Source organism: Lithobates pipiens, unplaced genomic scaffold (genome assembly GCF_037356315.1).
Source record: "Lithobates pipiens isolate NorthernLeopardFrog02 unplaced genomic scaffold, aLitPip1_a1.2 Scaffold_3, whole genome shotgun sequence".
Lineage (NCBI taxonomy): Eukaryota > Metazoa > Chordata > Amphibia > Anura > Ranidae > Lithobates > Lithobates pipiens.
Genome location: NW_027507790.1, coordinates 40,123,056 through 40,146,396, shown reverse-complemented (window position 1 = coordinate 40,146,396; position 23,341 = coordinate 40,123,056). Strand labels below are relative to the sequence as shown.

At 42.8% G+C, this 23,341-nt stretch overlaps 1 protein-coding gene across 6 annotated transcripts in view; it reads right to left on the bottom strand.

Moving 5' to 3' along the window:
- Window positions 1-23,341, bottom strand: part of DEPDC5 (DEP domain containing 5, GATOR1 subcomplex subunit) — a 168,179-nt gene that overhangs the window by 129,007 nt on the left and 15,831 nt on the right. For all 6 annotated transcript variants that reach the window (XR_013263847.1, XM_077461520.1, XM_077461522.1 and 3 more), the window contains exons 3-7: window positions 7,603-7,690; window positions 5,032-5,078; window positions 4,852-4,937; window positions 4,248-4,331; window positions 3,807-3,856 (exon numbers count right to left, since the gene is read on the bottom strand). Coding sequence is in view for 5 of the 6 variants with exons in the window: in XM_077461520.1 (XP_077317646.1) it covers window positions 3,807-3,856; window positions 4,248-4,331; window positions 4,852-4,937; window positions 5,032-5,078; window positions 7,603-7,690 (355 nt within the window). In the remaining variant the exon portion in view is untranslated. The remainder of the gene's footprint in view (window positions 1-3,806; window positions 3,857-4,247; window positions 4,332-4,851; window positions 4,938-5,031; window positions 5,079-7,602; window positions 7,691-23,341) is intronic.

The window sequence follows — 23,341 nt, the reverse complement described above, 5'->3', positions numbered from 1 at the left end:
AAGGCCTTTAGAACATGGGCAAAAAAAAGTCACCTTTGTTTTAAGTGCATGATTGTCTATGGAACAATGCACATAGCTGTGTAAGGAACAGTAATGCAGAGATGAGTTTAGAGCTGTAAAATAAAAAACATCCCTCTGAGTGCAGTAATTTGCGTGTATATGCAAGCAGATATGCATACAGTGCAACACTGGAATAAAGAACATGTACACATATACACATTTCACACCTATACGTGTATATAGTCAGAGCAAGAGCACCAGCACACCATGGATCCCCAGAACGAGTCCAAAGCTTTATTCAGCGATTGCATAGTTATAGCAGATTACGTTCTGCAGGCATGTGACGCATATGCACATTTCACGCCTATATGTGTGTGTATATGCAAGATGTTTATGAAATATAACTTGTTTTTTTTTTTGTTTTGTTTTTTGCAGGATTTTTCTGCCAGCAAGATCCTGCATAAATACATCAGTAAATGAATACGTCTGTGTGCAATGCGTTTTATGCACCTGGTGCCCGTTCACACAGGGGCGACACGACTTGCAGCGCGACTCACAGACGCGACCTGCACACGACTTCAGCAGCGACTTGCAAAACGACGACTGTATAGAAGTCAATGCAAGTCGCCTGAAGTCGCCCCAAAAATAGTACAGGAACCTTTTTCTAAGTCGGAGCGACTTGAGTCGCTCCTATTAGAACGGTTCCATAGTACAGAACGGAGCGCGACTTGTCAGGTGACTAAGTCGCCTGACAAGTCGCGGTAGTGTGAATGGGCACTAGGACCTCATTCTCACAAACACTGAGGCCTGTAAGCTATGAAACAGCCCATTCATAATGTACAGGCCTCAGCATCTACATGAATGTGAAAATTACTGCACTCAATCGTAAAATATAAAAAATAAAAAAATTTAAAAATTCAGCTCTGAGCACAATGCTGCATTATGGGTCATTATGCTGCTGTGTGCATTGCCAGAAATCTGATGTAACAGTAACCTCCGATCTAACTTAATATGAAACCTTAACCCTAAAACATAACCTAATATTTAACCTCTTAAACATAATCCTAACTACTGATTTTAACTGCCAACCCTAACCCTAACTCATAAACTGCAGGCAGAGATAAAATACCAACATTTAAGCCAGTTATTCACTGCTATATCTACTTGTATTTGTACCAGTCTCCTGCAATCCCCTGCACACCAGCATACTGACTGGGAGAGAAAGGTGCAGCTCTGTATATCAGAAACATTAACATTGACATTAAACAGCACTGTGGATATAACAAACAGAGCTTGCTGACTAAGGATCCATTCATACATACGATTAGCACATCCTGCAAATTCCAGTAGCAAGAATCTGTGGATCTCTGCGTCTGGAATAACAAGTGTCTGTGAAGAGCTGTGTGACTGTTAGCACAGCCAGGGGCTGCCTGAAGTGATTGTGGCTGGTCAAGCCACTATCATCTGCATCAAACCGCAGGTAATCACTGGGTGTGCGAACAGTCAAAAATAGCTATGGCTACCATCAGCCTGTCAGTGCATTGTATGGGCTGAGTATCCACAGATCTTTGCACACACCTGTCAACAATCCGCAGATTCTTGCTGCTAGAATTTGCAGAAGGCGCTAGCCACACGTATGAAGATATCCTTTAAGAACAGAAGAAGAAGATATCTTCATAAGTGAGCTGCTGTTCCATTAATAAATCAAAGCCTTGAACCAAGCTGTGTTACTTTGGCTGCAGTCGAGAAAATACATGGTCAGGAGTTTTTATACCGTTTGGCAGAGATGTCACTGTAGGAAAATAATAAAAAAAAAAAAAAAAAGGTCAGTTAGGACATTCAAGCAGAAATAAGCCCTCTGATTCTTTACAGCCAAGGTAGCTGCCATCTTGGCCTCTGTTTTGTCCGCAGTTGATGTGACCAGTTATGACACCAGCCATTTGATGACTTTAGAGTTCGGTTGAAAGCAAAAAAAAAAAAGCTGTCACATTTATCAGCCTTGAACGTAACCATTTTAGGAAACCGTAAGATCAATGGGTTTAGTTCCGCTTTAATGCAAATGTATTTTGATTAATTATGTACCTGTTGCCTACACTTACACTTTAAAGTATAACAAGTTAAAACCTTTTTTTTGTATTCGATAAAGTGGAGAGGATTTAGGACATTAGGATTTTTAGTGCTGTCTGTGCCCTTGTTAGGGAGATTCACCCTCTCCATTTGTCATATTTACATTGAAAGTGAAAGTAAAAGAAAATCCCAAATTATGGGTTGTCTCCAGAAAAGTGATAGAAGGGAAAGTTTCCAATGGGGACACTAGTTCTGGTGACCTGTGGGTCCCCAAGGAATTCCCTTAATTTGCAGGAATCGCCTTTCACTTCCCGTTTTTGGAAGTGAAGGTAAATCTCTGGAACGGAACACAGATGGTAAAAAAAAAAAAAAAAAAAAAACTGACAGGGATTATAACCTTGCTTTACTCTATCAAAAATTTAAAATAAATAAAGTTTTGCCTATAGTTCTACTTTAAGTGTGAGTTTACATGAGTGCGGTGTGCTTTTTCTGCGTTTCGTTTTTATGCGTGTCTTACGCGCATTTTAGGTGTGCTGCCATTAAACTTTATTGGAACACGTGTTTTATATGAAAGCGCATCAAGGCATGCAGGGCTTTGATGCATTTTCATGAAAATGTGTGTTCCAATAGAGTTTAATGGCAGCACCTAAAAACTTGTGTAAAACATGCAGAAAAAGTGACACACAAAGGTTGCACTACTCTGTTGTGAATGGGGCCTTAATCAATATTTAATCTCCCCCCCCCCCCACCTTCCATCTTTGCACCAAAACTCCTAAATAATCCTAGATAAATGTGTGCAGAGATGCTGAAGCAGATGTTAACTGGTCTGATTCGGCAGATACACATTTTAGAGCTTGCTTTTTCATTTGTGTGCATACTTGGCAGCTTCTAGTCACCTCTATATCATTCATACACATAACAAGTACAGCATACATTAGCAGTTAAAAAAATAGGCCTGTAACCCTGTGTACACCCATGTACTCTGCAGTACAATATGTGAACAATAACCCTATTCATCATAAAGGTGAACAAAGGTTCTGAACCACACACTGTTGTGCATGAAATTACCAGGCAATGAACTGCTGATCAGCTGGTGAATCTTTTATTGCCACCGACTCATTAGAGCTAGGCATATCTAATAGTAGTTTTTTTCTTCCTTGTACACCCACATTATCCAGATAACCATATGTAATAGTCAAGGTTACACGCATCAGACTGCAGCATATATAGGATATAGATATTACTTTTGGGAATCTGTAACTTGAACTACAACTTAAAGTTGATGGTAATAAAAATTTAACTTTAGCTTCTGATTCCACTAGACATTTTTAAACTAGGTTGTGTATAGCAAAGCTATACACAACATTTTAAAGAGAACCTCTCACTGTCCTGGTCATAGGGAGAAAGAACATAGTTCACTCAAAGCTGGGTATACACGTACCAAAATTCGTCTGGTTCAGCAGGTATGTTTGTACCACTGTCTAACAGAAACTGGTCTGACAACTGGCTTCTGTCCAATAGTCATGTTGGAAAATTAGCATTCGTTTAGTGCTTGCAGCCACACTAATCAGTGTATTCTAAAGACAAGGGAGAGACCCTTGCATCAATGTTGTTTGTGTTTATGTGGGGGATCTGTGAGTATTTTTCCCATTCAACTGTTGGTCGAACATAAAAATATCCACGTGTATACCCTGCTTAAATGGTCCAAGGTTCCACATTCAAAAGGAAAGTCAGCTTACCTGATCCCAGCAAATTCCACCTTTTGAGTAATGTACGCACAGGAGCTCACCTGCAAACGGAAGGGTTGTTTCTAATTTATTAAGGCCGGGTCATATCAACCAGTATTAAGGCTAGGTTCACACTGCTGTGATAGGGTTTTGATCTGACTTTCAGTGCGATTATGTAGTGCTACATGGATGCAACTTTGATAAGGTTAGTATATTCTGGTGGGCCAAATCACAATGGAATTGCACCAAAGTAGTACAGGAACATTTTCCAAAATCGCTCAATGCTGAGTCACATTGATGTGAATGGACACCATTGAAAACACTATGAAATCCCTTGCTATGCGATTCTGTGCAACTCAAGTTACATCTGAAATGTCACTAGTGCGAACCAGGCCTAATGGTTAAGAAAAAAAGTACATTTATTTTCTTGAGGGTGTTGCTTTCACAACTCACCAAGCTTTTTTTAAGTCTCCACATGTCTCCTCGTCCTATGTACTGATCCTTGAAAGTCAGCTCCACAAGATCAAGTGTCACATCCTTAAAACACATAAACACAAAATAGGTATCATCTCTTTAATGTTAACTGTATCATCTATACAAATGATTTTCCTTCCTTTTACAGTTTTATTAACAAGAATCTGAGTAGTATTAGTACTCTCCTCATATATATCATGAGGGTCTAATTTTTTTGGCCATTTATGGTTTATAAATCCACAACACGAAGTGTGGTAGAGGAAAATAGGTGTACCCAATCAGCATAAGGGGACACAGAATATTCATCTAGATATGGTGGGGCACCTCTATTGTTGCACTGGAAGATGGAATTTAAATAATGTAGACACTCCTAATCAGTAGTACAAGTAGGAAAAAAATGTAACATCCAAGTAATCAAAGTACAGTATTATAATATTTAATATGTTTTTATTGTTTACAGACTGACTGCAATGATACGTGTATTTAAACTTTGACTGTAAACCTGATCTTATTTTCAATAAAACCTTTGATTGAGAAAAAAAAAATATTTAAAGGATATCAGATAAGGAGTCTATGAATTTACCTTTGGGGCAACTACGTTAACATAAACATCCTGGTAAGGCCTAAGGCGAAAAACTTGAGCCACTGTCTGATCAATGCTGACAGTTTCTGCAAAGAAAGTGAAAGGTTGGTTGGCTACAGAAGCAAGGAATGACCAAGATGGAATAATACTGAGGTATAAGCAAGTCATATACAGATTTACCTTTCTGTAAATCTTCCTTCAGTGATTTCACTTGCAATAACAGAGGGCTGTCAAAATACAAAATGTGATCAACAAATTTATAGATGCTGCAAAACATAAGTTGCTAGGAAAAAAAAAAGGTTATAACATGGAAAATGTAATAAAGCTTAACAAGTGCAGTATAAGAAGCAACAAAACCCCAGTTTAGAGCTCACTTCTGACTTGTACTGTGTAATAAAGCTATTACAGTCTTATTTTGTTAAGAAGCGTAAACAGTTACAGTAAGCAACCAATCAGAAAAGTTTAGTCTATGATGATCAAAACCTTCCTAATTGCCCTCAAAAGGTATATGCAGCCAGCTTTTCTTTCTACTATTATTAGGCTTCATGTATACGGGACGTTGTTCAACCTCTCCCGAACGATTTAACTTGACAGCTAGAAACCGGTATCTAAAAACTGTCGTTTTGCCGCGCTTACATGCCACGTTATGTGTAAAAGCCTTTGAAAAAAAAATTATTTTAAATTGCCAAAAATGAAAAGCGCCTGTAAACGGAACGTGCCTAAATGCATTTTGCAGTGTTTGCCATTTGAAATGCCTCTAAAACACAGCTTCTGAATGTATGTATTGAGGTTCCAAAAAAGGCTCTAAACACAACTGCCTAGAAACGACTATAAACGACCCTGTGTACATGTTTTGATAAGCTAACACGGAGGAGAGTTCAGGAGCGGTTGAAAAAAATGCCCAACTGCTCCTAAACGTCCGTTTACCAGCAGCGATGTACACGAGGCCTAATACTCCATGCACATTGGGCTCAAAGAAATGTATGTTCACTTGGAAGTAAAAAACGCTCATATACGGCATTTTTTGTCCAAAGTTTAGACGCGTTTAAAGAGTTTTACATTTTTTTTTTCTGCCCGTAGACCCCAATCAAAAAAGCCAACCAGAAGGGTTTTTTTTCCTGGCTCTAAACGTTGAGCTCAAAATATGCCTGTAATTGTCCTAATGTGTATGGACACATAGGATAACATTGAGCTGCTTGTACAGAAACTCCAGTAGAAGCAAAGTTTTTTAAGCCAGTGTGCATGGAGCCTTAAAGCGAAACTTCACCCAAAAGGGGAAGTTCCGCTTGTATGCATCCTCCCTCCTTCACTGCCACATTTGGCGCTATCTACTTCCGGTCAGAAGCGCTGCAGAGATCTAAGCTAGAAGTTTAACCCTGTCTCCCCCCCAGCCCCCACAGCCTTTTGGAACACATCACAGGTCCCAGAAGACTGCGGGGACCTTTAACATTGCATTGCACAGCTCAGCATATGCAGGTGGAAATGGTGCTGATTTCCCTTACTGGTGGGTTTTACTTCCTCTTTTTTCCCCTGAAAAGTAAAAGCATAATGGGCTAGTATGCATCGCATACTAGCTAATTTTTTGGCACTTACCTGCAAACGAAGCCCGCGATGTCCCCGCTGGTGGCCGCATCCATCTTCACCCCTCTTCCTTTCAGGGCCGCAGACTCCGGCTCCGCGATTGGCCGGAGTCGTGTGATTTCACTCCCGTAAATGCGCGCGGGAGCCATCAGTCACAGCACTTGCTAGTGAAGAAACGACACAGAGGGACATTTCTTCACAGCACATGCGCCGATGACATCAACAGCACTCTATAAGGTAAATATCTCCTAAACAGCACATGTTTAGGAGATATTTACAGTACCGAAAGGTAAGCCTTATTATAGGTTTAGCTATAGGTAAAAGTGAAATAGAGAGGTTTACAACCACTTTAAGATCCCGGAAATAGAAGATGCACTGTAAGGGAACTTATTATTTTTTTAAATGTCCCCTAAAAGACAGTTGTAAAACACTGGACATTTTTTTTTGTACCAGCAAGGTAATAGTAGCTAGTATGCACCAGATGGAAGGAGGAATCCTCCTAGAGCCAGGAATAAGATAAGTACATCCTTATTCCTGGAACCCCTAGACCTAACAAGTATTTAACCCTTGCAGTGTGAGGGCTTCCACCTGAAAAGGGTATTTTTTTTCCAGTCTGGACTTCAGCTTAAATATTACCTGTTATCAGATCACCAGTCATCATGCATTAACTATGAAATGAGGATGCAAAGTGCTATTTGTCTAGCAAAACAGCTAGTGACACACAGGGGCACAATGCAGAGCAAGGCACAAGAACTTAGTAAGGGGGAAAAAAAATTAAAAATAAATCAGTGGCAAGGAGCCTATAGACAACACTTGATATTAGTTGTTTGCTCTGTCCTTTCCTTTTCTAGGCATTGCCACAGAAAAAGTCCTCTTTCTTTATCACTCTTTACCATTAACTTATAATACGATCAAATCTTCATAAAAGTACCAGACATTCTGATCTTTCACATTGTTCTAGTTTCCAAAAAGAACCCCTAAACCACAGGTGATCATTATCTGTCACCATCAGGTTCCAGAGGTAGAAAGACAAGCCACTTCACTGACCCAGAGGACAAAAACAAAAAATCAGTTGATTGCTTTGGATAGGGGATGACAAAAGAGCAGAGATTATAAATGCTTTGACTTCATAACTGTGCAGCCATCTTGGTCACCATGAAAGCTCCTCACCTATATTCATCATTGGGATGAGCAATTTCTACAATATCTCCAAGCTTTATATGTGGAAAAACTTTGGGATTTATCACCAGCTCATCATCTGGAAGAAATAAAAACAAAAAAAAAAAAAAAAAAAAGAGTAAAACAGAGAGGTCAATTAAAATAAATTTTTAGTAAAACCATAAGTATGTGTGTGTAGTTGTTTACCCCTATAGTCACAATTCTTTTTAATACACAGTATAAACATTTGGGTTAATATTTTTGCTCTAGAAAAGTGATGATATTACAGTGTGATCTGTTAGGCCCCTTTCACACGGGGCGGATTCACTCAGCGGAGTCTGCCAGCTCAGCGGGAGATTGCTCTGTGGATCTCCGCTGAGTTGGCAGATGACAGGTCTGTCTCTGCTCACTGAGTGGGGAGGGACCGGTCAGAGCCTAGCTGATTTATATGGGAAATCGGATGAAAACGGGCGGAAGTCCGTTTTCATCAGATCTCATCCGATTCGATAAGACGGATTGCAGACGTATCGCCGTACGTCTGTCTCGAGCGGATTGGATGGCAGGTGCGTGTCAGCGGACACATCTCCACTGACATTCGCCTGCCCATATTAGTCAATGGATGGCCCGCTCATGTCCGCCTGAAAAATGTAACGGCGGATCCGAGGGGCCTAACATTTAAGTCATTTTTAGCTCTGGTTCACACTGCCACGTGACAAGTTGCAGCCCATTAACGGCAATGGAACTGTTCTAACCGGTGCGACTCAAGTCACTCCCGACTTAGAAAAAAGTCTCTTCACTACTGCGAATTCATAACAACTTGCATTGACTTCAGTTAAGTCACGCAGGGATGTTGGATTCAAAGTCACATTGTGAACAAGGGCCTAATGATCTTGTTTTGTTAACCGCTTGAGATCCGTGCTATGGCTGAATGATGGCTACAGCGCAGACCTGCATTGCCAGGACGACGTCTATTGACGTTGTCCCCTGCACGAGTGGCCTGCGCGCCCCCTGAAGGGCGCACGCGGCGCATTCTGTGATCAGCGAGCCTATGAGACTCGCTGGATCACAGATCCCGACCCCTCAGCCAAAGACAGCTGATCATGTGATGTCAACACAGCCAGTAAAAAAGCCGATCACCGGCGGCAGTAAGAGGGACACGAGTCCCGATCACTGCGAGCTGCAGCCTGCTCCTCAGTGCCCACCTGTGCCCCCTACAAGTGCCACCTAGCAGTAGGCAACAGTGCCCACCAGTGCCACCTGTCAGTGCCCATAGTGCCACCTGTCAGTGCCCACAATCAGTGCCTGAAGAACAGTGCTGCACATCAGTGCAACCTATCAGTGCCGATCAGTGCCACACATCCGTGCCACCCATCCGTGCCATCTTATCAGTGGTCATCAGTGCCGCCTTATCTGTCCCCATCAGTGCCACCTTATCTGTGCCCATCAGTGCCGCCTATCAGTGCTCACCAGTGTGGCCTTATCAGCGCATATCAATGAAGGAGAAAAATTACCTGTTTAAAACATTTTATAACAAACTATTAAACATGATTTTTTTTTTCCATCCTTTTTTTGTTTGTTTAGCAAAAAATAAAAATACCACCAAAAGAAATCTCTATTTGTGGGAAAAAAATGATAAAAATTTAATTTAGGTACAGTGTTGTATGACCGCGCAATTGTCATTCAAAGTGCATCAGCGCTAAAAGCTGAAAACTGGTCTGGACAGGAGGGGGGGTTTAAGTAAGCAAGTGGTTAAACACATTAATACTCACTACCCCACTACTACGCCATAAAAACTATCCCCTATTTTGTAAACACTATACCGGTACATTTTGTGCAAACCAATCAATAATCGCTTATTGCGATTTTTTTTAACCAAAAATATGTAGAAGAATATGTATCGCCTAAACGGAGAAAAAAACGTTTTTTTATATATTTTTCAGGGATATTTATTATAGCAAAAAGTAAAAAATTTTTTTTTTTTTTCAAAATTGACGCTCTTTTTTTGTTTATAGCGCAAAAAATAAAAACCGCAGAGGTGATCAAATACCACTAAAAGAAAGCTCTATTTGTGGGAAAAAACGGACCTCAATTTTGTTTGGGAGCCACATCGCACGACCGTGCAATTGTCAGTTAAGGCGTCGCAGTGTCGAATCGTAAAAAGTGGTCTGGGGCTGAAAGTGGATATAGAACACACTACAACATAGTACCAAATACTGCATGAAAAAACTGTGTACCAAAATTATAGGGCTTTATTGAAATAATAAAAATACCTACAACTAAAGCTGCCCCACACTCTACTACATTCCATGTACATTGATACAGTATATTGTGTGTGATCTCCCGCATTCACCTGTAACCCACTGACAACAACCCAAAAATATTACAGGTCACAAGAAATGTTAATGTGCAAGTAATAATAACCATATTTGGTTCTTATGTTATCCCATGTGAGCTTTACTGGAATTATCCAAAGTGTACATAAAGGGCCAAAGAATGATGGGAATTCTATTTTCCTCTAATCCTCCGTTACCATCAATGTGGGTAATTTGTTGGATCCCATAAGGTCTTAAAACATGATCTCTTCAGAGCAGAGGACAAAGATACAGCTGACAGCAGCAAATTGTTGTTTACTCCACATAGCGTACAGCTATAGTAATCGTGTCACAGTGTATCAGGAACAATCCTCATATGTGTACAAACAATAGAGGAATACATAGGAAGACCACTCTGAGTATTGTACTGTATATATTAGTTTAGTGTTGGAATGCCCACCATGTAAAACATATCATGGCTAGTGTCACTGTATGTGGTCATGCTATCGCAGTAAAACACATGCTTAACCACTTCCATACTGGGCCTATTCTGGCACTCCTTTCCTACATGTAAAAATCATATTTTTTTGCTAGAAAATTACTCAGAACCCCCAAACATTATATATGTTTTTTTTAGCAGAGACCCCAGGGCAGTGTTTCTTAACCTTTTTACCTTGGAGGAACCCCTGGCAAAAAGTTTGAGATCTCGAGGAACCCCTGAAATGTTCACATCTACAGCTCACGGAACATTGGTATGATCAGCGGGCTGTTGATAACAAAAATTATTTGTAGAAATAGCATTAAATAAAAGAATACATTTTAAAATGTACCTATTTAATGTGAAACTTGTACTTTCTTTTCCTGCAGAGCTGATCCATTCAGATGACGACATTACATGGGGCAGAGCATGGGACAGGGCACATTACAGGGGACATTACATGGGGCAGAACACATGACGGGACATTACATGGGGCAGAGCACATTACAGGGGACATGGCAGGGGAATTTACATGGGACTGGGGACATTACATGGGGCAGAACACATGACGGGACATTACAGGGGGCAGAGCACATTACAGGGGACATTATATGGGACAGGGAACATTACATGGGGCAGAGCACATTACATGGTGTAGAGTACATGAAAAGGGACATTACTTGGGGCAGGGCACATGACAAGGGACATTACATGGGACAGGGCATATTACATGGGACAGGACATTACATGGGGTAAGGGACATGACAGGGGACATTACATGGGACAGGGCACATGACAGGGGACATTACATGGGACAGGGCACATGACAGTGCACATTACATGGGATGGGGCACATTACATGGGGCAGGGGACATTACATGGGGCAGGGGAATGACAGGGGACATGACATGGGACAGGGCACATGACAGGGGACATTACATGGGGCAGAGCACATGACAGGGGACATTACATGGGACGAGGCACATTACATGGGACAGTACAGGGGACATTACATGGGGCAGGGGACATGACAGGGGACATGACATGGGGCAGAGCACATGACAGGGCACATTACATGGGGCAGAGCACATAACAGGGCACATTACATGGGACGGGGGACATTACATAGGACAGGGCACATGACGGGGGGACATTACATGGGCCAGGGCACATGACATGGGGCAGAGCACATGACAGGACATTACATGGGACAGTGGACATTACATGGGGCAGGGGACATTACAGGACATTACATGGGGTAGGGGACAGACTCTTGGGCAAATTGTGGGAGGACACAGCGGGGCACACTTCAGTACTTGCTTCTGCTGGTTTCAGCGCTTGTTTCATATCTTCAGTGGCGCGCTGTTCCCCCCTCGGCCCCTCCTCCTCCTATCCTGTCCACTCCAGATGATGTCACTTACAAGCACTCGGGAAGGACAGGAGGGGAGAAGGAGGAGGGGCCGAGGGGGAACAGCACGCTACAGCCAATAGGGTGCCAGCCGCTTCCCTGCCTATCTCTGCCTGTGTCTGCGACCCTTCTGTCAGCTGCCTGCAACTGACAGTCAGATGGCCGCAGAAACCCCGGTTGAGAACCACTGCCCTAGGGAATAAAATGGCGGTCATTGGAATTTTTTATGTCACGCGGTTTTTGCGCAACAATTTTTGTAACGTTTTTTTTTTGGAAAAAAAACTGTTTCATGAATTAAAAAAAGGAGTAAAAAGTGTATTTGTATAGTGTAAAAGATGATGTTACGCAGAATAAATACTTAACATGTCAGGCTTTAAAAAATTGCACACACTTGAGGAATGGCGCCAAACTTTGATACTTAAAAATCTCCATAGGTGACGTTTTTAAATTGTTTACAGGTTACCAGTTTATAGTTAGAGGAGGTCTTTGGGTAGAAAATTATGCTCTTGTTCGAACGCTTGCTACCTCACATGTGTGTTTGAACGCTGTTTACATATAAGGGCATGACTTATATGTGCATTTGCATCTGTGCGCGAGCACGCAGGGACCGGGGCGCTTTAAATTTTTTTTTAATTATTATTTTACTTTAAAACTTTTTTTTTTAACCCTTTCTCTTTCAATTTTTTTTTTTTAGCACTTTTATTCCTATTACAAGGAATGTATACATTCCTTGTAATAGGAATAGTGCATGACAGGTTCTCTTTATGCAGAGATCGGGGGGCTACAAGGCCCCAGATCTTTCCTCCAGGCTGGAAAGACCAAGATCAAAAAAAAAATAATGAACATGTCTTTCTTTTCAGCTGAGCAGAGGAAATCTCTGTGATCAACGTCCAGTGGTGGCGGATTCCTTCTCTGGTTCGCCAATGGCAATAGAAGGACGGCGGGAGTTGTCCCCCCTCCCTCGCCACCTGTAAAAACAGTCTAGCGGCTGAACTGTCACTATGATTGTTCTTACAGTGCACAGAATCACCGGCTGTAAAAGACGATATCTGAATGATGCCTGTAGCTGCAGACATCATTCAGCTATCCCCACTCAAAGTCCAGGACATCATATGATGTCCTTGGACTGGAAGTGGTTAAGGGTCTCCACTATATATGAAGTGCACAACAAACGCAATACGGCTTCTATTTAACTAGAACAAGTGTCAATGACCACAGCAAGATGAAATCAAAAGACAAAGATAATTTGTGCCTGAATTCTCAACCCACAACGTAACCCCGGAGGCAATTTCGGAGTCAGTCTTTCTTGCAGATAGCTTCAGGGTATTGGGCCTGGTTCACATCTATGCGTTTTTTGGTGCTTTTTGCAGAAATGCACTATTCCATTTAACATGGTTTCCTGGGGGCATGTCCGGACGGGATCCAGAGTGGACATGTGGAGACTGAGCTCCTCGCCGTCTGACATAACCCAGCGCCATCCTCGAACTCAGATCCCTAAACTAGTCCCCTACCGAGCCAGGATGGGTGCTGACCCCCTCGGCAATCGAATGGAGCTGATATTTCAGGCTTTGCCAGCGACATTGGGGATCGGTCTGTCTGGGCTTGCAGCGCGGCCTCCCAGCGGCATCTTGCGGCCTACCGGCTCTGGTCGCATTGCCACTCAGTTCTGCGGTGATCCAAGGGACGGGCCAGTGTCTGAGCGGGTCCGAAGATCCCCGCAGGGGTGCGGTGCTCACTGGGAGCCACATCGCACGATCCGCCTTGCCTGGGACCCCCTGAGCCGGCCGCAGACAACGACAAGTGCTGGGAGAGATAGGAAATTTCAAGTAAGCACCCCATATAGGACTGCTGCGGCTGTTGGTGCCCCCAGTATCACCACTACTACACTGGGGGAAGAGGCCGGTTGGGGAATGCGGGGCCTGCTCGGGCTGAGGCCTAGCCTGCCGGCTGCGGCCTGCTCATGGAGCTGGGTGGCCTTCTCATTGCTCCTGACACTTCTTGCTGCCCAGTGAGATACCATCCCTGATCTCCCTTCTTGCTGGCGGACCCAGGGCGCCCCAGGCCCAGCTGCCAACCAACTGCAAGTGCCACCTTATACCACCAGGGATCTTTATAACACTCGTGTAGAGCACAGTGAAGGAAGAGACATTCATAGATCTGTCTCCCAGACTACCCCTTCAGAGCTCCTCACGTTGGGCTGCCTGCTATTACTACAACCCACTAACTAAATGTGAGTAATCCGAGCTCCGTCCAGTGTTCAGCTTTACAGCTACAATTATGCCAACAAAGACACCTAAATCCCGCTCCACAAATAACAAGAGGTCTGGGAAGGGAACAGGGCCAAACCAATCCGGCTCCGGTTCCATACAGCAATATCTTGCCGTAGGTAGATCTGAACCTGGCGTATGTGGCAGCCAGGCCAGAACCTCCAAACGCAGTGCCTCTCCCTCCTCACTAGCCGCCTCCATTAGGGAAAGCTCCCCCGCATCATCCTGCTGTTCAGACGTTGTGGATGACCCCGGCTCCCCGGTAGGCTCAGACACGTCAACCCTGGTGAGCGGTCTTAAAAAAGAGCTAGCTGAGATGTTTCATGGACTGGAAAAAAAAAATCAATAAAAAAGGAAATCACTGGAGTTAGAGCGGATATGGCGCACATTCTGGACAGGGTGGAGGAAACAGAGCAGACAGGAATCACAGGCTACTGCCATAAGAGAACTACAAGAGACTGTCACACAATTAGCCTTTGCTCAGCGGACCTCATCATATCAACTCGAAGATATCGAAAATAGGAACCGCAGAAATAACTTACGCGTGTGGGGATTACCTGAGGCTACCGATGATAATGACCTCGAACCATCGATTCGCGGCATTTTCAACACTATCTTAGGAAACCCGGTTACCAACCCGCTGCGGTTCGACCGAGTGCACCGTGCTCTCTGCCACCGAAATTTCTCCTCAGATCAACCAAGGGACATTATATGCCGCCTGCACTACTTTACAGATAAAAATGCCATAATGATTAAAATGCGGAGCACTCCCACCATAGACTTTGATGGGGCCGCCATCAGCATTTTCCCAGACCTGTCTAAGGACACGTTGGACCGCCGCAGAGCCCTTAAACCTCTCCTAGATCTTCTCCGCTCAGACAGGATCACATACATGTGGGGCTTCCCGGCATGCTTAATCGCCACTAAAAACGGGCGCTCACACACTCTGAGGTTTCCTTAGGATTTGCTGTCATTCCTGAAAGAGCTCAACCTGCCACAAGTAGACCTCCCTCTCAGTGGCGGAGAACCCCATAAAAAAAATAAGGCGCACATCCAACCCAGGATCCGCACAAAAGAATGGCTGAAAAACGCTTTATGTTCTCATTCTATTCCACTTGTTCCGTTATTATTTTTTAGTTTTCTTTTTTTTTTTGTACATATAGACGCTTAGAACCCCGGATTAGCATGGGCGCACCCAACCTCCAAGGACATAACTGCAACCCTATGTCATAAATTGCCTTCCGCTAGATAAGTGGACTATGGTTGCGCCCCACTCTTAGGGCTTTCTTCAGACTGGTTGAGCGGTCCTGTAAGTAACAATGCTTGTTCAATCAGAAATTATTTGTTAAGTTCAAATGTTCTCAAGAGTTGCTTAGTTTCTCAGGAGCTTATACTCTGTATGATTTATCCTTATATTTTTGTGTTTTTGTTTATTCCCATGCCTTGCTGAATGCTGGCGGAGCACATTGCTCCCATGTGCCTCTCACTCAGTACTCCCCCTACCCCCCCTCCTTCTGGAGTTGGTGAGAGCGGATGGCACCCGTGCTGTGAATTCCTATCTCTGGTTGGAGATCTGGATTGCCGCCCGTTCTCTCCCTTTTCTGCATGACTTGATACTGGTTCCCAGTAGTACTTTCTCAGATGTGTTTGTTCTCTACATATGCGTGTCTCTTAAAATTCAACTTCTCTTATCTCTCTCTATTTTTCTGCCCCTCCTCTGCCCCTTCCCTGGTTGGCTTGCATGGAAATTTGAGCTAAAGGGTTACACTCTGTTGACAATGTGGCCACACTAACAATCACCTCATATAACGTGAGGGGTTTGAATGTAGCCACAAAACGGCACCAAGTCACCGGTGAAATGAAAAAATCTGCATGTTCCATTGCCTTACTTCAAGAAAAGCACTTGACCCACTCAACGCCGGTCATATTGACCTCACCCTAATTTCCTCAGTGGTACTATAGCCTGTCTCACACTAACAAAGTGAAAGGCGTGGCCATTGGCTTCAGTAGTAGTGTACCCTTCCATCTTGTAGATATGTTAGCGGATAATCATGGTCGGTATCTTTTTTTGAAGGGCTCTCTGGGCAACACACAATGCACCCTAGCAAATATCTACTGCCCGAACCACAACCAGCCAGCCTTTTTCTCCCTAATCCTCTCCAAATTGGCACAATTCGCCAAAGGAATAACTATCCTTGCGGGAGACATTAATATGCCTTTAGATCCCATTTTAGACACCTCACATGGTCGCTCTAATATCTCAATTAAACGACTATAATTTGTCAAACGAAGACTCCTCGATCTACAACTGATCGATGTCTGGCGGGTGCTTCCTAAAGGATTTTTCTCATTTTTCTAAAACACACTAGTCTTAGACTACTCCTGTATTGACAATATTTTCCTAGATCACCATCACCTCCAGCTTTTATGGTCCACACATATAGGAGCTGCTACCATATCAGACCATGCGCCTGTGTCAATGTGTATGACCATGCCCTCCTTGGCTCACTGCTCTAATAACTGGAAACTCAATGACTCTCTCCTTTCTAACCAACCAGAGGTCTCCGTGCTGTCTTCTCATTTAAAGCAATATTTCAACGAAAATACGTCTCTTGAGTCCTCACCCAACATTGTATGGGAACCTCACAAGGCTACTATGAGAGGCCGACTCATCGAACTAGGGGCGAGGAAAAAAGGGAGCATGGTCAACAGATCGCACAGGTGTTGCATCAGATAGCAGATCTTGACAAACAACATAAACTTACTTTACATTCAGCCCACCTTAAGGCCCTTACTTTGAAGCGAGAAGAATTGAAAACTCTCTTAGACCTGGACACTAAAAGGAAATTCCAATGCTTTGCACAGACAATGTACGAGTGGGGGAATAAACCAGGCAGACAGATGGCGAGATCCCTTAAGGCAAAACAATCTATATCCTTTATTCCCAAAATAAAACTCCCTAATGGAGATCTAGTGCATGCAACTCCACACATTGCCAAAGCTTTTAGGGAATACTACGATGACTTATACAATGTGCAGAGCGAAAATGTCCTCTTTAACCTCGAGGGAGAGACGCAACCGCATACATTCCTACTTAAAAGAAGCCAACTTACCCACACTACCCATTTCAGCCCTTAAGGCATTAGGAGGCGGAATTTTCTGTTGAGAAATTGCAAGCAGCCCTAAAGTCCTCTCCCACTGGGAAAGCTTTTGGTCCTGACGGATATTCCATTTTTTACTATAAAACATTCAATGACATCCTACTACCTCACCTCACGGCATACGCCAACTCAATTTCGCAAAACCTCGGGATTGCGCCCGGAATCTCTCACAGCCCACATCACAGTCATTCCTAAGCCAGATAAAGACCCTACCCAATGCAGTAGCTACGAGCCGATCTCCCTGCTTAATGTAGATGTCAAACTCTATTCCAAGGTTATGGCCAACCGGTTACTCCCCCTTATACCCAGTTGGATTTCAATGGATCAGACAGGTTTCATACCTAGCAGAGAAGCCAAGGATAGTTCCCTTCGGACAGTATCCCGAATTCAACACGTGCGGAGGTGCGCCCAGCCCACCCTACTTGTCTCTACTGACGCCGAAAAAGCGTTCGATAGGGTGGACTAGGACTACCTCAAAGCGACTCTACGCCACCTTGGACTTGGTCCCAAAATGTTCTATCGCATAACCTCCCTATACTCCAATCCTACGGCACAAATCTGCATAAACGGCACTCTGAGTGACTCATTCACACTTTATAATGGGACCAGACAGGGCTGCCCCTTATCCCCTCTTCTATTCGCTCTCACCCTTCCTGTCCACAATTAGACACAACATTAATATCCACAGTGTCCAGGTAGGCTCCACAATCCACAAATATGCAGCGTACGCCGATGACATCTTATTCTTTGTCCAGCACCCCCGGAACTCCTTGCTTAACCTAATGTCGGCTCTCTCTATTTTTCAATCACTCTCCAACTTCAAAATAAACCTAAGTCAGAGATCCTAAACATTAACCTCCCTAGACGAGAAGAAGACTCATTGCGGCCCTCTTCCCTTTCAGATGGGTTCAGCGAACCATGAAATACTTTTATCTTACACCTAATATTCAATCCCTTTTTAAGTATAATTACATCCCCCTACTGAATAACATCAGAGAAGATCTAAGAAACTGTAAAAGTCTCTCGCACTCCTGACTGGGGAGGGTGAATGTTATTAAAATGAACATATTGCCTAGAGTGTTATTTCTCTTCCAAATGATTCCAATGGGCGTGCCCATAGGGTTCTTCACCACACTGCAAGTCATGATCTCCCGCTATATTTGCAGGAACAGCCACCCCAGAGTGTCTAGAAACATCTTGTACCGCTCCAAAGACTCTGGGGGACTGGCCTACCAAACCTCAGGGCATACCATCATGCTGTCATACTAGCTATGTTAGCCGAATGGAAATATGCTGCCAACTCCAAGCTGTGGGTTAACCTGGAATACACCCTATGTAATGCTGACCTTTTGTTTGTACCCTGGATTCCCCGCCCACACAGGCATCTCAGCCACAAAACCTCTTCGCTCACTACTTCTACCTTGGATGTTTGGGACATTTTACATAAGAAATTCTCCTGGTCCTACGACTCCCCCTTAATGCCACTTCTTAACCATAACTATTTCCTACCAGGTCTACTAGACCCAGGATTTAAGGCTTGGTCCCCGGACTGACCCCTGTTACTACACCATGTCCTCCGGATAGATACTAGTAAGCCTTTATCTACTATCCTCAGCTCCAAACCAATCACATTACTAGACAAATGGAGGTTTATTCAGTTGCAACGCTTCCTTCAAGCCCTTCCCCAACCACTAAGAGGGCTCGAGGACCTAAATGTCATCGAAGAAGTGTTTCATCCCGAGAGGCCCACGTCTGCACTGCATATCGATCTTTTACAAGGCCCTTATCAAACTCCTTAGCAACTCACATCCGTCTTACCTGGTCAAATGGGAAGCGGATTTGAAGTCATGTCTCACGGACAGCCAAAAGCATAAGGTCCTGCAATTAACTCATGTCTCATCCCTCGCTTCAAAAATGTCAGAAGTTAATTACAAGTTACTCACCAGATGGCACTATACCCCATCAAAACGGCACCAGATGTTCCCCGACAATTCTCCGCTATGCTGGAGGAACTGTGGGTCCAAAGCAACCGACCGTTGCCCAAGCATCCGACCGTTCTGGTCCAACGTTATTCAAATTATTCAGCGGATCTCGGGCATCAACCTTCCCAATGATCCCTGGAATATCCTTTTCCATGCCACCACAGATCCCATTGGCGTGTATAAACGTTCAATCATCCCTCACCTGTTGAATACGGCCAAGGCACTAATACCCGCCCTTTGGGGCCAACCCAGGATCCCGTCAATGAAAAGCTGGATGCATAAGATATCAGAAGTTCACCTCATGGAGGATATCACCCACAACAATAAGAATACCTCACAGAGACATACTTTAACTTGGACCCCCTGGAGAGAATTCACAACCACTTCATTTTACAAAGATCTTATAACACAAACCCATTGAGATGTGACTATCCTCCCAAACCGGTCTTGACTTCTCCATCTACAACAGGAGTCGTTCTTTTTGAAGCCTAGGCTTCCCTGATTTAATTATAAAGGTCCAGTTACACTTACTCTCCATGTGTTGCCACGCAAGCCACCATCCCTCTTCCTCCCCCCTTCAACCCTCTTCCCCTGTCTTCTCTCTCCCTTCTATTCTCCCATCTCTTCCCCTTCTACACTTTGAATTTCTTCAATTTTCCTTGACAAACAACTCACCGTCTTTTCTTCGGACTTGTGTTTAGAAGCACACCCATACTTGCTCAAATGTCCCACATACTGGTACAGACATTTTACTATGTATAGAGCTCATGTTTACTGATATCTGATAACCGAAGGTTATCAGTAACCCTGGTAACCTGCTATAATGCACATGTAATACCTGTATACTTTATCATAACTATTTGTTGTTTATCTTGGATGCTTTAATAAACATTTATTAAAAAAAAAAAAACATGGTTTCCTATTGGACACATTCACATCTATGCTTTTTTTCAGTGGCTGCGTTTTTGGAAAGAATCAGTGAATTTTTTACAAGCTAAACAATGCGTTTTTGGTTTAAAAGACTTCAGTGGAGACACTTGATGCATTTTTAACCACTTCAAGACCAAGCCAATTTTTTACACTTTTGTTTACTAGTTAAAATCAGTATTTTTTTTTTTCTAGAAAATTACTTAGAACCCCCAAACATTATATATTATTTTTTAGCAAAGATCCTAGAAAATAACATGGTGGTCATTGCAATATTTTATGTTACACGGTATTTGCACAGCAGTCTTTCAAACACAAATTTTGGGGGAAAAAAAAAAAACTTATTTAAATAAAAAAATAAGAAAGCAGTAAAGTTAGCCCAGTTTTTTTGCATATTGTGAAAAAGCATGTTAACGCAGAGTAAATAGATACCCAACATGTTACGCTTTAAAATTTCATGCACTTGTGGAATGGCAACAAACTATGGTACGTCCCCTCCCGCTGCTCGTGAGAACGGCCGAGGGACGCATTAGCCACATCATTTGATATTATGAGAAAGCCAGCTGCCAGCTCTAAAAAAACGGTACTGGCTGAAGTTTGCAGCTGTAGGCTTTAGCTCAGTACAATCACTTCAACAAAACGTACAGATGCGTGATTTTGCGTGAAGTGGTTAATCTGCCGAACAAAAAAATGGGCAAAAAAAAAAATACGCAAATAAAAAAACATGTGGAAAATGTGTCAAAAACACGTGCAAAAATCCAAAAAGCACCACAAAAATGGCTCAAAAGCAAACTGCATAGGTGTGAACCAAGCCTTACAGGATCAACCAAGTCCATGTATGTATTCATGGCCACATATATCAAAAATGTTTATGCTTTAGGCTCCTTTCACATGGAATGACAGATCCATCTCCACTGACTGTGCTGAGACAGAACTGTCAGAGTCCCACTCTTCTCTATGGGGAGATCAGGTGAAAACAGACCTGTTCATTTTCATCTGATCCCATCCGATGGACAGATGGAAAACAGGACCACTATTTGTCTGGATTTGGCAGAGAGGATCGGATAGGATAGCACCGGGTGTCAGTGGACATGTCACCGCTGATATTCGCTGCCCCATAGGGGTGAATGAGCGTCTGTTCAGGTCCACCTGAACAACTGACAGGCGAACATGATCGGAAAGCCTGTATGAAACGGCCCTTAATCCCAGTCCATCTAGGGTTAATTTTTTAGTGCATTTGGGGTTCAATTAATGTAGCGATGCTTATTACAAGATCATGGTGTGGAGGTATGAGCCGCAAGATTTAAACCAAATCCCTCCGGCTGCATCAGGGGTATATATTATTGTTCTACATTATTTACAGCTATATGGCAATCAATACATACACTGACTGTTTGACAATACAATATAATACCAAAAGGTATTACCAATATTATATATATATATATATATATATATATATATATATATATATATATATATATATATATATATATATATATATATATACACACATACACACACACACACACACATATATACATATAATACATATACATACACACACACACACACACACATATATATATATATATATATATACACATACATACACACACACATACATTTATTTATCACTCACACACACACACACACACATGTAAAATAAGGACTGAACACGTCACCATTTGTCTAGGTAAATATATTTCTAAAAGGTGCTATTGACCTGAAATTTTCACCATGCTGGCAACAACAAATGCAATCCATACATACAAAGAAACCAAAACAAATACGTTCAGAAATGAAGTTATCTGTAATAAAATGGAATGACACAGGAAAAAAGTATTGAACACATGCAGAAAGGGAGGAGCAAAAAGGTATGGAAAGCCAAGACAACAGCTGAATTCTATCGGTAATCAGAAAACGATTCTGCCCCTTTTCAGTGCAGATTAATATCAGCTGGTTCAGTCTCATCTAATGGCCTATGAAAAGGCATCTCATTGCCAAGGTGTCACACAACAAACATCTCATGATGGGTAAAAGCACAGCTCTCTCGACCTTTGCAGCCTAATTGCTGCCAAACATACTGATGGCATTGGTTACAGAAGGATTTCTAAACTTCTGAATGTTCCATTGTGCACTGTTGAGGACATAATCCGGAAGTGGAAAGAACTTAAATTTTACCATAAACTGACCACAACCAGGTGCTCCCCACAAGATTTCTGACAGAGGAGTGAAAAGAATTATCAGAAGAGTTGTCCAAGAGCCAAGGACCATTTGTGGAGAGCTTCAGAAAGACCTGGAATTAGCAGGTACAATTGTTTGAAAGAAAACAATAAATAATGCACTCAACCGCCATGGCCTGTATGCACGCTCACCACGCAAGACTCCTTGGCTGAAGAAAAAGCATGTTGAAGCTTGTTTAAAGTGGTTGTAAACCTAGTTACACCACTTTTACCTACAGGTAAGCCTATAATAAAGCTCACCTGTAGGTACTGGAAATATTTACCATATATGCTTTCGCCGACATTATCGGTGCATGCTCACTGTGCCGTTTCTAAAGGGCCCGTGCCGTGACCGCGGCTCCCACACAGGAGTGACCTTACACGACTCCGACCAGTCACAGAGCTGGAGTCCATTCCCCCGGAAAAAAGAAGGGTGACAATGAATGCGGCAACCAGCGGGGACAGGGGCGGCTTTGTTTGCAGGTATGTGCAACAAAATGGGCCAGTATGCAAAGCATACTAGCCCATTATGCTTTTACTTTGCAGGGGAAAAAAGAGGAAGACTCATCAGGACTTACATTCCTCTTTAAAGTTTGCTGCACAACATTTAGTATGAACACGAAAAAATAAAAATATATGTGTAGCGCTATGACAAAGGAAGAAATAGAATTATATGTGTCACCATATAAGTCTCAGATAATGAGAAACAAATTCCCTAGTGGTAGATAAACATGAAACATAAAAACCACATTTAAACAGTTAAGTGAACATATTAAAAAAGTGAATATAAGTGAACAAATGAATAGTAATTCATGAACAGTTCACAAAGAAATGTGCCAATACTGAATTAGTCCCAAATTGTGAGATCCAAAATTGAATTTGCAGAAGAAAAACTTTCAAAGTGTACTCTTCATACATGAATCACCACCACCACACTGAAAATGGGGGAGGCTTACCGGAAGACTTGGACTTAGCTAGGCGTATGCCCCCC